Raw genomic sequence first — 17,360 nt, 5'->3', positions numbered from 1 at the left:
GCTTCTTCCATGTGGGCTTTGTTGTTTCTCAGTTAGATGGCCCCTTGTTTATCTTCCAGCATGTGGGACCCCAGATTCTGTGTCATTTGACAGCTTCAGGCCATTACTTTTATTTCTGGAAACTGAGTTCGGTAGTAACACTGGCCAGAGTTTTCCTTGCCAGATGATACTTCCAACGACGTACTTTTGAGCTACAATGAGCCAATTAAATGATGCATTTACGTGGCCACCTATGAATGCCCTTGCCGAGAAATATTCAAAGCATTTAAGTGGGCTACAAAGTCAACCAAAAAGGGCAAGCTTTTAGTTCCGCCTTGGTGTGTGAACCAAAGTGGAAACTTCCGCTTGAATGACATAAGCAGTTCCATTTCTTTTGACTGTTACAGCAATCTCTTTAGCAGCATGCCTCGCTCACGCCGCTTCCTTCTCCTCTAGTGTAACAGATTCCACATTGTGCATTTGGTCCATCAAACATGGAGCTATTTGTAGTTCTAGCCAAGTGAACCTATTCAATCCTCGGTTCATTACTGTGTCCATGACTCGTTCCATTTTTAACCTTTGGTTTTGTCATAAAGCGAATCCTGTTGAATGAGGCCGTGAAAAGAATCAGTCATCTCTTTGCAAAATGTTGTGCCCTTCAGCTGGCCTGGATCGCAAGTAATGCTAATTGTTGCAGAAGCAGCAAATGCAGACAATGCCTAATCATTTCCTGACCCGTTCCAGCAGTGCTTGAAAGTTTCCTTTGAAGTCCAAGAAGTCATTTCCTGAGACTGCTCATCAGTGGCCTTATGCCTACAAGCACCTTGATCACATAAAAGTTCTCATCGGCACCACGCCTTAAGTAGTGACGCTCATGTCTCTGCTTTTATCAGCTGCTTTGTGAGCATTCTAAAGACTCACTTTCTGAGCTTTTTCTAAATCTCTCAGCTGAACTTTTGTCATGCTCAGGAAATGCACATGCCCACTCAGGTTTCCTGGCCAGCTGCTTATTGAGTGCAGGAGCCACGGTTTATACGCTTTCCTTTGTAGAAGGCTTGTATTGCCAAAGTCAATTATTTCCACTTCCTAAGAAAGCTGCATTTCAGAGTCACGTCACAGAGTTTCTCATATTCAAAACCAGAACTTTTTAAAATTGCAGGCCTTTTCCCAATTCATTCGGTTTACCGTATGGTTTTTCTTTCGATCCTCGGCTATCAAGTTGATGCCGACCTCCTATCGCCCTCCCAGGAGAGAGTGGAAATGCTCCCTGGGGCTCTGGGGCTGCCGTGTCTGCAGGAGTGGGCTGCTTCTTTCTCCACGAGCACTAGTGCTCGAGAGTCCTTCCCCACGTTCTCCTGCACGGGCTCCTTTTGCATAGGATAGCGTGTTACTTTCACAAGAAATCGTGCTCTCTGTGTTTCTGAGAGACTTCTTTTTGGAGAGCCTTTTGTCTTCTAGTTTGTGTGCAGCAGTATATTTCTCAGTCCTTTGAAAAAGGACCACTGCGGCATTACGAATGGTAACTGACATTCATTCCTTCCCAGAGCAGCACAGCTGGTTCTTTCCCTGGGCAAATCCGTCTCCTGTGGGTCGGTACTCTGACTTGTCAGGGAGGCAAATGGCTTGAGTTTCTTCAGGACCAAATCACATGTCTACTGACCCTCCCGTCTTTGACTTTTGCTTTAGATTATTCTGTGTAGTAAGTGAGAAAAATCCAGAGTGAGCACAAGCACATGTATAAATTAAAATTTAAATATTAAAAATATATTTTAATCATTAGATCTGTCATCAGATTTTATACCGAGATCATTCTGTAAACATTTTATATTTTACTAAGCTGGTTCATGGTAATTTCACGGGAAGTCAAAATGTCATCCATGCTATCTGTATTGTTATGAAGGGGACAGGTCGTAGTGGGGACCCGAAGTCCACTAGCAAGCCATTTGGACAGTCCCTCTTAGTAGGTAGGGCCTTATGGAAAGGAGGATAAATCCAGGGTGTGGTGTGGCACTGATGAACCACAGAACTATCCTCTAGTTCTTTAAGATTTCCTCCCCTTACTATGAGGGTCTATACGTGATCTATCTCATTGGTCATGTTAGATTTGCGTATGTTCATGTGGACCTTTAAGATCACTCAGTACATGTTAATCAAGATAGCTGACCCCTCAGACACTGACAGGAGTAAGGTTTCCCTGAGGGAAGTAAGGGGGGTTTGATAGCTTTGCTGATTGTATAGCCCCACCCCGATGGGATTGAACAACAGAACTGTATGGGAAGGGATATATTGCAATGAATATATTGGAATATAATGGATATAAGGGATATATTGGAATGATATATTGGAATGAATAAGATATGTCAATACAAATATTATTTGAGAAAAAATAAAATAAAAATAAAATTCTAAATATATATTGCAGCACATGCTGTCAAAAAATCAGGTAGCTATTATAAATAAAATATAACCCTGGAAGCAATATTTTAAAGAAAAATGTAATCTATGCTAGAAACCAGGCTCCCAGCGCTGGAAAGAGGCCTAAAGGACAGGTTCTTGTGGATGAATCCTTGGCCTTCTTCGTGTGATGAGAGAAACTTGGGCAACCTACTAGTGCTGAATTTACAGTATGATTAGGGTAATTTATGTCGCTAAATTGTGTACATGAAAAACACCACTTGACAAATGTTACTGCATATTATTTATAGATAAAATAAAAAAGGAATAAGCTATTGGCACCATTAAAATTAGTTTCATGAAATTGAACCGTTTCACTTACTGAATAACAGCTACTTGGTATAGCTATCTTTTGGACCCTTTCCAGACCCTGAAGATTTTGTGATAAATACAGTTAAGTCCCATTCTTACTAACTTTATGTTTCAGTGGTAGAACTAGACTTGTAGTTTATCTTTATTCTAATAGTGAAAGTGAATGCAGACATTAAACTCATGAGCATTTTAATTGGTTTAAAAATATTGTATGAAAAGTAATGATTGTTACATTAAAATGTTTTCCTTCCTTTCTCCCTGCCTCTCCCTTATTAATGGTGATAGGTCATTCCTGGTGTCCATAATAAAGTCAGCAAAATCATCAGTAACCAGAGTCAAGACAACCAAGGAAAAAAAGACAAGGTAACCCAAACCTATTACGCTGTTAGGAACTGCTTTTAATTGCCCTTGTGCATATCTGAGTTTAATTTTTATGGGTACCAAGTAGGAGTACTGTATGTGTATTTACAATGTTTTATTTCCGTGAACATAACTGGCCCTGAAGCTAGTGAGCCTAAAGGCAGGAGGCTGGGAAGGCAAAGGCACAAACACGTCAGAAAGGGCCTCTTCATGCCCAAAGGGTGCCTCTCACACTGGGGGGTTTCTGAGACTTGATCTTGCTGCTCTCTCCTCCTGGAGGTCTATTTTCCTTAAAGTTCTTCAATAAGAGTCGTTTCCCTTCCAGGGCAGGTCACCTGACCTGAAAGAAACCGCTCCTTCCAGTCAATGAGACTTACTCATCCCCTTCTGTTTCCCCGCTGCTCTCCCAGTTGAAGTAAATTATCTAGTTTTTTAGTTTTTTCCCATGAAGATAACTAATTGCCTTACTGAAATAGCCCCCCCCCCCCATGTATCTTGGCACAACTGCTATACAACCATAATAATAATTATTATTTTTTGGCTATTGGTTGGCTTTTTTTTATAATTATTATAGCCTTCTACTGAATCTTCTTTTCTGGTAGAGAAAATTACTACAGACTCTTTTTCTGTAAAAAATGCCCTGTTTATTTATACTTTTTTTTTTGTTTTCACATAAAGGTTAAAATTTGCTGGTCAAATTCCATTAAAAATATGTTTGGGGACCTTACTGGGGATTATGTCAAATCTGTAGCTTAATTGGGGGAAAAGTGACAAATTTATGATACTGAGCTTTTTCTAACCATTAACGTGACATACCTTTCCATTTATTGAAATCTTCTGCTACTTTTTATGTTTTTTAAAGATCATTTTATTGGGGGGTCTTACAGCTTTTATCACAAAGCATACATCAATTGTATCAAACATATTAGTACATATGTTGCAGCATTTTTTTTCTAAACATTCACTTTCTATTTGATCCCTTGGTATCAGCTTCTCTTTTTGCCTTCCCTCCCACTCTCATGACCCCTTGATAATTATAAATTATTATTTTCTTTTTAAAAATCATCTTATTGGGGGCTCATACAACTCTTATCACAATCCATACATACATCAATTGTGTAAAGCATATTTGTACATTCATTGCCCTCATCATTCTCAAAACATTTGCTCTCCAACTAAGCCCCTGGCATCACCTCCTCAATTTTCCCCTCTCTCCCCGCTCCCCCTCCCTCATGAACCCTTGATAATTTAGAAATTATTATTTTGTCATATCTTGCCCTGTCCGATGTCTCCCTTCACCCACTTATCTGTTGTCCGTCCCCCAGGGAGGAGGTCACATGTAGATCCTTGTAATTGGTTCCCCCTTTCCACCCCAATGTCAAGCACATGCGCACATTTGTTGCCATCATCATTCTCAAAACATTTTCTTTGTACTTGAGCCCTTGGTATTAGCTCCACATTTCCCCCCTCCCTTTTCCACCTTCCCTCCGTCCCTCACGAACCTTGATAATTTATAAATCATTATTTTTCCATGTCTTACACTGTCCATTGTCTCCCTTTACCCACTTTTCTGTTGTCCATCTCTAAGGGATGTAGATCATTGTGATCAGTTCCCCCTTTCTCCCTGACCTTCCCCTTCCCCTCCTGGTATCACTGTTCTCATTAATGGTCCTGAAGGGTTTATCTGTCTTGGATTCCCTGTGTTTCCATTTCTTATCTGTACCAGTGTACATCCTCTGGTCTAGCTGGATTTGTAAGGTAGAATTAGGATCATGATAGTGAGTGTGTAGGGATGGGTGGGTGGGAGGAGAAGAGCATTAAAGAATTAGAGGAAAGTTGTATGTTTCATTGTTGCTACTCTGCACCCTGACTGGCTCACCTCCTCCCTGTGACCCTTCAGTAAAGGGGGTGTCCCGTTGCCTACAGATGGGCTTTGCCTGGGTCTCCACTCCACACTCCCCCTCATTCACAATGATATGATATTTTGTTCTTTGATCCTATCGACACCTTGTGATCACACAGGCTGATGTGTTTCTTTCATGTGGGCTTTGTTGCTTCTCAGCTAGATGGCTGCTAAATTATTATTATTTTCATATCTTATGCCAACCGCTGTGTCCGTTCCCCATGGTGTCTGTTGATCACCCCTGTTGGGTGGTAGGGTGGTGGTGGTCAGTTCCCCTTTCCTCCTCTCCTCTCCTCACCTTCCCCCTACCCTCCTGGTATCACTATTTCCATTTCTGTTTATTATGTCTTATCATTGATTTTTATGCTTTTCGTCAGAAAGTTATTTTAAGTCTTTTGTTTGATTTGAATCCATACATCTTTATATGTACTATTAAATATCTTAAATTACATTTTCTGTTTATTGCTAGTATATAGAAATAACCACTTTCACATATTGATTTGAGATCTTGTAAGTTTAATCTCCTATTCTTTTATACCATAGAATAGGTAGTGTAGAACATTGGAAATACATTAAAAAAAACTCCCTATAGAACCACCACCCAAAGACAACCTTGTTAACTTTTTCATATAAGACCTTCAAATGTTATTGTCATATAAAAATATGAATCTTAATACTATGCTTTTATTTTGGGATTACTGAAACTAGAGATTATCATTTTGAAAAAATGTTTACTTTTATTATATTATTTCTTTTTCTTGGTTTAATTATCATTTCTTTTTACACATTTTACTCTTGAGGTCATGAATCTGATTGGCCTGGAAGTTTTCACATAGATTATGACAAACTGTTCTTTCTTTTTTTCCCCCAAGGGTGGTTGCCTGGGACCCAAGTAAATGTTTTATATATTTATTTTAAATTTTATTGTGATTTGCATAGAAGTTTACCGAGGAAATTTGTTTTTCATTCAGAAACTCGTACACATTTCCCCCCATGGGATTGATGGCCATACCCAGAATGTTACAGCATCCCTCCTCCTCCTGCTTCCACTCCATCTCTCTTTCCTGTCCTTTCCTGCATCCTTCCTTTGTTTCGGGCTAATAGCACCCTTCTAATCTCTTGATTGACAGTCCTAAGGAGTGGGGTAGTGTTCACTATTGTTTGACTGAAAGTTGCCTAGGTGGATGAGTTCATTGATAGCATCCTTTAGGCATTCTGGCCCTGGAGGCTGGCCTTGGTGCACTCCCTTAGTTCTTTGGGTTGTTTCCCTGCGGGGCAGGCAGAGGGCCACAGTTGTTGTACCTTTGATAGCAGTTTATAGGCTTTTAAGGCCCCAGGTCTCTACTCAATAAAGTAATATATAGAACTTTGTCTTTGTGGACTATGTTGTACCAATGGACTTTGATGTCCACCGGACGACCTTCCTGAGTCCTTGAGCCCAGGAACTCACCCCGCAGGTGTTTGGTTGTGGTAGGCCACCTTAATAATTGTGTCCCCTATATGCTCTACTATGTTCACGTATGTACATAGCGTTTTTAAATAGGAGACTGGGTCAGAAAATACTGCTATTGGGTTCCAGTTTATATACACAGGTTTGTTCTATCTTCCTCCTAAGTTATAAAAACCAAACCAAACCACTGCCAATAAAGAGAATTAATATCTTTCATTATTATTTCAAAAGCTGGCTATCTTTGGGAGTATTGTAATTGACAAAGAATCATCTAGTTCCAAGGAAAAGGTTTACCGAAAAGAGGTTTTTTGCCATTTTATTCTTCATTTCTGTCACCCTTAAGCCTTTTTCAAACCAGAATAAAAGAGATGGAGTGATCACATTTTTGTATCGGCCTGTTATTTAATTAATCATTTTATATTTGGTATTTTCCTTCATCCTTCTTACATTGATCTGTTTTGTAATTTTCTACAAATAAAGTACCTCCTTGGCAGCTATTCCCTTAAGTAAATTTGAGTGCATGCTTTCTTTTATGAATCTCAAACAGTGTTTCTATTTGGGCAGTTCATCACATACCAGCTTTCTGTAACGGACCCGCTTATTGCCCACTTAGTGGAGTGTATCCTGCCATTAGTAGTTTCATTCTACAATGCACAATTAAATTATTTTATTGAAGCACTAGAACACAACAATACTAATAGTTGTTTTGCTATTGTGGAGAGCTTGGATATATATATCAGCTCCTATTCTTTTTAGCAGCTTGGAATTCTCTGTAAAATTTGGCATGTTTTATTTTTCTCATCGTTCCAGAAAATGTCTCCATTCTATGAAGGTAATTTGATCAGAGTTTTGTTCTACTTTAATTAAGTCTATTTGAACCTAATGCTGATATTCTGGTATCTTTTGGTGTGTAAATTTAAATAATACAAAAATGGGAGAAAGTATTTACTGAAAATATTTTCCTCTCTGAAAGCATTAAGAATGTAGGTTATAAATGAATTATAAATGAATACCTATCAAAAAGCTTGGTATTTTCATTTTAAAAACTTGAAGCGTGGAAGCTATAACTAAAAAACAGTTTGTGTGATTATAGAATTAATATGTCAGATATTTGACCTCAAGGTATGTTTTTGAAATGCATTTTGTGTGACTTATTCTGATCATATCAGAGAAAATTAACTTTAAAACAATAAGATTTGACAGTGAAGAACACATAGCTAGTAGACTTTCTCACTTTGGAAAGTCTGACAGTTTTAAAAGCCGCGATTTTGAATTCTTGCATGTTGATTGCTGTGGTGTGTTTTCATCGCCGTCGTGTCTGCAGAACATACACTCGAGGATGATTGTATGTGTGCGGAGTTTCTCCTGACATGACTGCAGTTAGATATAGTCAAAATAATTGTGGGTTATTTTGAGGAAAAGGCCTATGCCAGGGGAGTTATTCCTTCTCTCGAATTTTGCATCCGCAGGGGCGAAGGACTGCGCCCCCTCCAATGAAGCTGCCCCCTCCTTACAAAGCTCCGTCCGACGACAGTGACGACGAGGAGGAAGGATACGCCTCTACTGACAGTGAGTTCTTTTTGATTATGTCGGGCGGGCTGCAGAATTGATTAAATTACCCTCAATGATTCCGATGAATCACCAGTTATCGGACTGTGGATTCTTAGAAAATGTGCATGAACATATCATGGTGCACAAGAAAATACCTCCCACACGTGTGTGGCTTTCTTTACCCACTCTTCTCTTGGCTAGTGATAGATGAGTATTAGAGTGACTATCAAAGGAAGCTGGTGTGTTTTACCTGTATTCTCCCCAATCTTGTAGTGTGTTGTAAATGATAAGAATGCTAAGAAGTTCTATTGAGTCTTAAGACATATGAGTTGGAGCTAGAGGGCAGTTTTGATGATCTGCTGGACTGGTGATGCCTTTGCTGCTGTTGGAAGCTTCGCTGCTGTGCTGTTAAACAGGAAGCTTTACAAAAGGCTTACCGAATGCCTTTCTCTTCTGCATTGCTTTTGTTCCGCGCTGGTGCGTGGGCTCGCGCTCGTAGTGCCCTTTTGTAAAACAGAACGAAGACTTCCCAGCCTGAGCCATCTTCCTAACCACGGCTGGGTTGAGGGCATCGTTGCTGCCGCTGTGTGAACCCATCTCATTAAGGTTCTTCTTCTGGTTTGGTCACCGTCGACTTTGCTGAGCATGGTGTGCTTCTGGTACATGAGCCACTGGCCCTCCTGGTGATCTGGCCAGAACGCACGAGACAAAATCACGCTGTTCTCACTGCCAGGGAGCATTCCGTCTCCCTCACGGCAGGTTTGTTTGTTGTCAGGCATCCCACAGTATTCTTCGACAACAGCATCTGTGCTTTCTTTTCTATTAACTCTATCCAATATTCAGTAGTGTATATTTAATGGAGATTTTATTTAAAGGTATTTGCCCTTAATTTATACATACACAGTACTAAAAAGCTTAGTGGTGTCTAGTGGTTTCAGACTCGTAGCGGCCGTACAGGACTGTGTAGGACTGCCCTGTGGGTTTCCGAGACGGTCACTTCCTAAGGGAGTAGAAAGCCTCTTTTTCCCACACAATAGCTGGTGGGTTCGAACTGCTGACTTTGCAGTCAGCAGCCCAATGAGTAACCACTATACCACCAGCATAGTATGAGGGTAAATAAGAAAGTATTGGTACAAAATCATTGAAACCATCATTGAACAAAACTATCAAAATGTGAAGCTACTATTTTCCATACATTTTTCATCAGAATCCATATACTTCTGAAGGTAGTGCGCCTACCTCTCTAACTTTCTTTAAGAATTCTGCAAGGTTTGGTCTACACAGCATCAAAACGGCAGTGTTGGCATCCCTGAGGGCTCTAATAGTGTTCCTTTGAAGGGTTCCTTGAGTTTTGGGAACAGAAAGCCTGCAGGGGCAGGACCAAAGCTGAAGTGTAGGCGGGGTAAGGCTTCACAACAACACTCTAGGATGACCCGTGTTTCCCTTGGAGAATGAGCAGGTGCATTGTGGAATCAAAAAAATCCTGGCCTTTTTCTCATCAAAGCATTTTCAGTTTCTAATTCAGCCCCCTGATTGCTCTGTGTCATTTGAGAAAATCTGTCAAGGTGACCTCTTTGGGCTCCCCAAAGCATTCATCATCATCATCTGAGTTGGCCTCTCTGCCTTGAACTTAACTGTGCCAGCAGATTCTCTCTTTGGGAAGGCACTCTCAAAGACAAGACGAGGGTAGCACTGAAAGAACTCGGCTATGTCCACCCACTGATTGCAGGGACATGTTTGAACACATTGGCTTCCAAAGAAACTAATGTCATGTGTATGTCCACCAGAACTGTAGCAGCAATACTTTGTGACTCATCTGTGTATATGTAGGTGCACCGATGGATATGACTGATACATGTGTGCTCGTGTGTTCTCTACTCCCTTGGTCTGCTATGTCTCTTAGAGGAACTGCAGCAGGCTGGAGATTGGTTATTGATTATTCATACTTCCTGGGATGCTAAAATGCAAACATGTGCATAGTTGGTAGGAAACCTGGCTTCAGTTTGTGACTCAGACTGCTTTCTTACTCCAGTTCTATTACTTACTGAGGTGTGAGTTCGTGGCAAGTTCTTTCACCGTTTCATGTCTCACACTTGCTTAATTATGACGTGGAGTGTCAGTGTGGCTGTGATGTGTGGCTAGCAATACCCTGTCTGCTGGACTTGCTGGGAAATTACGAGAAAAGCATTTGAAGAACTGCATACAAGAAGTGCTACAGCTACTGACCACTCTGGTGTTTATCACCTAACAGGCATCCTTCTAAGACCGGGGTTCTCAACCTTCCTCATGCGGCGACCCTTTCATACAGTTCCTTATCTGGTGGTGACCCCCAACCATAAAATGATTTGTTGCTACTTCATCACTGTAACTTTGCTGCTGTTCTAAATCAGACGTCCCCTGTGAAAGGGTCATTCGACCCCTGAAGGGGTCGCAACCCATAGTTTGAAAACCACTGTTCTAAAGTTTTTATATCAATAATTAACTCAATGAACACATTAAATTTTTGAGGGCCTCTTATACAAACCGAGGTGTACAGAAATTAAAGACTATGCCATAAGTCACATGGCTAATAAATATTAAAAATAAGATATGTACCAGGTACTGTTGACTCCAGAGACCGTCTTCAGAGAATATAATCTATGCACTCCATTGCTAGAAACCTTTTTCTGTAGCTAACGTAGACACACAATGGTTGTGGTTTATTTTGACAAGATCACTTTTAGGCCATAAGATACTCAAAACAGCAGCACTTGTCCCAACGTCACAAGCTCGTGCACTTACACACACTCGCCAGTGATGCATTCCCAGCACCGTGGCATCCAGGAAGGACACCAGTGTACACTGAACACAAAACAAAACAAATACCCCCTTCTGAGGGAGAAATAGCTGACTTGGTAAGATGAGCATTATAATTATCTCTCAGACGGCTGTGAGAAGTAAATGTAACTATGTAGAGGCCCTGCTCCATAACAGATATTATAGAGGACTTCTCTGGTGCCGTTGAATAGTCTCATGGCATCCGGGTCTGTGATTATCGCAGGTCCATAAACATCAATCAAACTTGCTTGACTTTCTTTTTTTTTTTTTTTTTTAATTATTTCTAGAATTAAAGCACCCGGTATTCCCAGGCGGTCTCCCATCCAAGTACTAACCAGGCCCGACCCTGCTTAGCTTCCGAGATCAGACGAGATCGGGCCCATTCAGGGTGGTATGGCCGTTGCTTGACTTTCAAGCTTAGAAGCAGTATTCCACCTGGATGTGTCCATGCTGACAAAACAGCCACTGTGAAGGACTGCACAGTGTTGTCACCCATGGGTATCATTAAGACAGAAACTCTTGACTCACTTTGTGGTTAATAGTCTTTAATACTTGCATTTTAAAAATCCCTCTCTTGACGTTCTCATCAACTCTATGGGTTAGGTGTCTTCTGGTTAGCCTTTTTTACCCCAGCAGAGCGTCTGGCCCAAATTTTAGTTGCTTGTTCACAATATAGAATATATTCTTTTCCACCAGCTCTTTTAAATCTTTTTATTAAGACAAAACAGTATTTTATCCACAAGGCTGACCCTTTACTTACCATTCTCAGTTCTGGCTAAACACATTATTAGTAACCCCAGACAGAAGCATCCCTTTCATTAAGCTTCTTCCAGACAATGATTCCACAAATGTCGATGAAATTTCTTTCCCAATATCTCAATTTTAGCTTCCTTTAAATTTCTATCACCACAATGTCAGCAGCAATAGTTGTTACAAGTCAGTTTTTATTGACTGCCATGTGTCATTATACCAATTATTTAAATACATTCCCTGGAGTCATTGAGCAGTTGATAAAGGAGATATCAACCTCTTTTCTGATGGGCAATGTTGCCTTCTTTGGAAAAAACTTGTCTGACTCCTTATTCCAATGTAATTGTGTGTATTTTTTTTTTTTTTATTACTTGTTGCCGTCAAATGGATTCCAACTCATAGGACCCTGTAGGACAGGGCAGAACGTCCCTTGTAGGTTTCCAAGACTGATTGTTTACAGGGATAGCAGGCCTCATCTTGCTCCCAGGGAGCACCTGGTGCTTTCAAACTGCTGTTGTACTGTGCCACCATTCCTTTTTCTTCTTCTTCTTTTCTTTTTAAGCACGTAACAAAAGTAATTTTAATTACTATTAGACTGACCCACTAGGTTCCAGGAGGCTAGTGACTATTTTGATCCAGCCAAGCACATTTTATAAACTCAAGTTTTGGACAAATGAAAGACGGAGGGAGTGTTAACTATACCGTTCGTTAGTTAGTTAACAGAGGGAATTCCATGAAACTCCAGGTCAGCTGTGGTGCTTCAACAAAATCCCTTTTACTGAACCATCCTATTCATCTTGTGTAAGAGCTTTTGTGTATATGTTAAGCAGGATTCTTTAGAGAAATAAAACCAGGACACTTATGATTTTATATGTGTGTGTGTGTGTGTGTGTGTGTGTACGTACGTACGTACGTACATACATATGTATGTATGGATATGGATAGGTTTATACAGTGAGAAGGAATTTAACAGCTAATTAGTCCATGCAGCAGTAAAGAGGGCTCAGTTCAACTCCATTTCATAGAACATTTAATATACTGGAAGTTCTTCAATTTACGTGGGCTGCTGGATCCAAGGTCAAGGAAGCAGACAGGCAAGCAGATTAGGCAAGCAGAGCCTGCCCACAGTCAGTAAACAACAGGGTGAGTCACCAAGTGTCAGGAGCTTAGGGAAGCAGGCCCAGATGGGATATTGAAATCAAGCAATGCAAGGCGACAGGATCCACCAGCCACAAGCTCATGCGATGTAAGCACCAACAGTGTGGTGAAGCAGGTCTTGAAGAAGCCTCAAGCTCTAGCAACACAGTCCATGATCCATGGGTTGGCTGGGCCCACAGATGGTAGAGTACACAGGATGAGGCAGAGAACTAGTTAAAACAGCAGCGCGCTGGTCCAATCACTAGAGAGCAAGAGAGATGGGGACGTGCCTTGCTGTGAGCCATTTATCTCTTTGCCTCCATTCAAACTGTGACCTGATTAATCCTACATGTTCCTATTGACCTGGTTGACACATTAACCTAACTGCCCCAGTATAGAACACCGTCACCTCACTTTTCCCAATACTACAACACCTCTGGTGTTATCTCAGTTTTAAAACTGTGGGAGAGAAAAGCCTCTGTCTACAGAAAATCCTATTTGATTCATGTTTTGATCTTGGAGGTCAAATGCTTTAACACCAACCAGAACTTTCTAACCTGTTGGCATTCCCTCTTTCAAGTACTGTGTCTTTAAACTGTAGTCAGCTGAAGGTTTGGGAAGTGGCTTTTTGTAAATGTAAGAGAGTTCTCATAAAGAAGCTGTGAGGATGGCACAGTAGACTTATCTGATGCACATGAGGTCATGGAATCAAAAGTATAGCTGATTTATGGAGTGCCCCTGGTTTTTAAGGGGTTTTAAGCAGATATGTGAGTGGAATTTAGCCCGGTGGGCCTCCTTCTTTGTCCTTTAAATTCAGAACAGCATACTGCCTTTGGGTTTTTGTTCTCACTATGAAAAGACTTCTTTTAAATATTGACTCTAATACAACTTTATGGTATTTTATTCAGATCCCCTCGCTCCTAAATCATGCCATAATTATGAAATAATTGCTATTAAGCATATATTTGAGTTATGAAACATAATTTTAAAACACCTATTGAATCACACTTCCCAAAGTAGATTTCCAGTATTTTGTACCTACCCATTTTACCTTGGTATTTATTGTTTTATTTCAGATTTGTCTCAGTATAGGTACTTCTGAAATGAGGCTTATTACCAGGTATGTCACTTGGAGTCACTCTGAGCTTATAGGAAATTAATTTTTTTAGCTAAGGTTATGATTTTTACAGATTTATTGATGTGCCAATTTTAGATGCTATTTATTATCATTCTCTTTAAAGGATAAGTGTTTAATAGTTCCTTTACTTTTGCTCCCTCTTTGTTGATGCTTACCTCTTCCAATATGAATACCATTATTTTTCATTTCAGCAGTTTTCAATGTTTGCAACATGATGACTAAATAAATAGTGTTCACTACTGATCCAAGGAGTTTCTTATCATTAGGTTCCATTATTTATATATTATTTTGTTCATTTTAGACGTAAATTTTTAGACTTGAGAGACTCTGAAACTCACTCTTGATCCTAAAATAATCAAGCAAATGGGAGAAGTGATGAAGTAAAAGAGCTGAACAGAAAATAATAAAGGGCAGCTCAAGGAGACAAACCAGAGTCCTCCAGTGCAATGTGCAAAGACCTGGGGTTAGGAAGGCTAAAAGGAAGAATACACTCAGCATATCTCAATCTGAAAGAATAAAGAAAAGCAATTCGAGTCACTATGGTGGCATAGTGGTTATGCATTGGACCGTTAACTACAAGGTCAGCAGGTTGAAACCACCAGCTGCTCCACGGGAGAAAGATGAGGCTGTCTACTCTCATAAAGAGTTAAAGTCTTGGAAACGCATATGAAAAGTTCTACCCTGTCTATAGGGTCGCTATCAGTTGGCTCAACTTGATGGCATTGAGTGTGATTTTATTTTAAATTTTTTTGTTTATGGGCAAAATATGGAATGATGCAGGAAGCATCTACAGAAGATGGAAAGAATTCAGTCACTATATCAAAAAGAACGAGTTGACATTCAACCATTTCAAGAGGTACCGTACAATCAAGAACAGATGATGCTGAAGGAAGAAGTTCAAGGCACACTGAAGACATAAGTGGAATACAAGCCTCCTGGATCAGTGGCGTATCAATGGGAATGGTTCAACAAATTGCCACAGCACTCGGAAGTGCTCACTTATCTACGCCAGGAAATTTGGAAGCGAGCTAGCTGGCCAACTGACTGCAAGAGTCCTTAGTTGTCCCCCTTACAAAGAAAAGTAGCCCAACAATGTAGAAATGATTCATCGCTAATAGCATATACAAGTAAAGTTTGCTTAAGATCTTTAAAAAATAGATGCAGCAGTACATCACAGGGTGGTGCCAGAAATTCAAGCTGGATACAAAAGGGCGTGTCATTGCTGGCATCAGCTAGGTCTTCGGTGAAAGCCGAGACTATAGAATGATGTTTTGTGTTTTATTGACGATGCAGAGTCTTTCAAATGGTGCCCCATGACAAACTATGGAGAGCCTGTGAGACTAGGAGTCCAAGAGCACCCAATAGTGCTAGACGAAACCTGTGCACAGTCCAAGCCCCGGTCATTTGAACAGAACACACAGTGTTCTGAGGGCCAATTTGCCAATTCAGTGGAAGGTCTGAAGCCCAATTAAGAACTCTAGACTGACTACTTCAATTTCTTTTTTCAAGAAAAACTATTTTGTTAAAGGAGATTAAGGGGCGGAAGTTTGGTGGCATATCATTGTGATAAGAATTGTACAAGCCCCCAATAAAATTATGTTTAAAATATTTATATAGTGACAGTAAGCCTGTTATGGGCTTACATAGGAGGTAGTTTCACAAAAAAAGTTATATTCTCTGTGAGTCAACAAATGTTCATAGAATTGAAGACAACGCAGTGGAGTAAGAGAGATTGAGTTCTATCAAGCTTTGTAGAATGGTTTGGTACAGTAACATTGGTAACATTAAAAAGAGTAACCTTAAAATATATACATTTAGTTTTAAATTTCCATGACTTTCCCTTAAAAGCCCCAGGTGGATTCGTCCTACATTCTCTCTCTCTCACTGCCGTCAAATCAAGTTCAACTCAGAGAGAGCCTATAGGACAGTACAGAACTGCCTCTATGGGTTTTTGAGACTGAGACTGTTTGCTGTGGTTCTCAACCTTCCTAATGCCATGAGCCTTTAATACAGCTCCTCATGTTGTGGTGACCCCCAACCATAAAGTTATTTTTGTTGCTATTTCATCACTGCAATTTTGTTACTGCCACCGGGGTCGAGACCTACAGGTTGAGAACCGCTGGTTTAAGGAGTAGAAAGCCTCATCTTCCTGCATACGGAAAAAATACTAAACTGTCATCCGTCCAATGACGAAATTCCAAAGGCAGGAAAAGTTCTAACATCACATACAAATATTCAAGGGTACATCCAGTACTGCTCCAGTGAAAGTGCTGATTATCACAACCAGGGTGTTAGTGGCAGGCACTGGGAAACAAAACCGACATCTAGTGGGAAACACAACTGCTATCCAGTGGGGAAAGATGCTTCTAAACATCCCATGTTGCATAGAGAACCACTCTCCCTCAAAAATATCCCATGCAAACACACAGTGCTATGGTTGAGGAAAGTTAATTTAGACAACCCAAAACACTCATTCTTGCTCATTACTAAAAGCTCCAAATTGACGTCAAAGGCCACTACTTTAAAATATGGTCGGATACGAGGGATAAACAGCCCTTCACACACACACACACACACACACACACACACACACACACACTCATCATCATCATCAATCATTATCTTTTCCAAAATCACCTAGCATTGTTTCCAAATAAATGTTTAACTAAATTGTCATACTGAAAACAAAAACATCTTCTTAGAATCAGATTCAAATTATCTTTCTAAACTCACTGAAATTTATAATGACACGTGGCAGTCAATAAAAACTGACTTGTAACAACTATTGCTGCTGACATTGTGGTGATAGAAATTTAAAGGAAGCTAAAATTGAGATATTGGGAAAGAAATTTCATCGACATTTGTGGATTCATTGTCTGGAAGAAGCTTTATGAAAGGGATGCTTCTGTCTGGGGTTACTAATAATGTGTTTAGCCAGAACTGAGAATGGTAAGTAAAGGGTCAGCCTTGTGGATAACATACTGTTTTGTCTTAATAAAAAGATTTAAAAGAGCTGGTGGAAAAGAATATATTCTACATTGTGAACAAGCAACTAAAATTTGGGCCAGACACTCTGCTGGGGTAAAAGGCTAACCAGAAGACACCTAACCCATAGAGTTGATGAGAACGTCAAGAGAGGGATTTTTAAAATGTAAGTATTAAAGACTATTAACCACAAAGTGAGTCAAGAGTTTCTGCCTTAATGATACCCATGGGTGACAACACTGTGCAGTCCTTCACAGTGGCTGTTTTGTCAGCATGGACACATCCAGGTGGAATACTGCTTCTAAGCTTGAAAGTCAAACAAGTTTGATTGATGTTTATGGACCTGCGATATTCATAGACCAGGATGCCATGAGACTATTCACCGCGGAAATAGATCTATGTGCATATATTTATAGGTTTAGTATTAAGGCAGCAGATGGACATTGGACCTCCACTCAAGTACTTACTCAATGCAAGAACACTTTGTTTTATTAAATTGGCATTCCATGATGCACATCTTCCCG

At 40.2% G+C, this 17,360-nt stretch overlaps 1 protein-coding gene and 1 non-coding gene across 5 annotated transcripts in view; one reads left to right on the top strand and one right to left on the bottom strand.

The window, feature by feature from the left end:
- PATJ (PATJ crumbs cell polarity complex component) overlaps window positions 1–17,360 on the top strand; it is a 399,766-nt gene that overhangs the window by 163,746 nt on the left and 218,660 nt on the right. For all 4 annotated transcript variants that reach the window (XM_045291780.1, XM_045291779.1, XM_045291778.1 and 1 more), the window contains exons 25-26: window positions 3,031–3,108; window positions 7,928–8,027. In XM_045291780.1, the coding sequence (XP_045147715.1) occupies window positions 3,031–3,108; window positions 7,928–8,027 (178 nt within the window). The remainder of the gene's footprint in view (window positions 1–3,030; window positions 3,109–7,927; window positions 8,028–17,360) is intronic.
- LOC115870169 lies at window positions 11,113–11,231 on the bottom strand. Its single transcript, XR_004046546.1, has one exon. It is a non-coding gene; the product is annotated as a 5S ribosomal RNA (ribosomal RNA).

The sequence above is a fragment of the Echinops telfairi genome, unplaced genomic scaffold, assembly GCF_000313985.2.
Source record: "Echinops telfairi isolate 266 unplaced genomic scaffold, ASM31398v2 ScPeMD7_443;HRSCAF=831, whole genome shotgun sequence".
In the NCBI taxonomy this organism is placed as follows: domain Eukaryota; kingdom Metazoa; phylum Chordata; class Mammalia; order Afrosoricida; family Tenrecidae; genus Echinops; species Echinops telfairi.
Note: the sequence above shows the minus strand (reverse complement) of the source record. Positions and strands in the feature narration are given on the sequence as shown.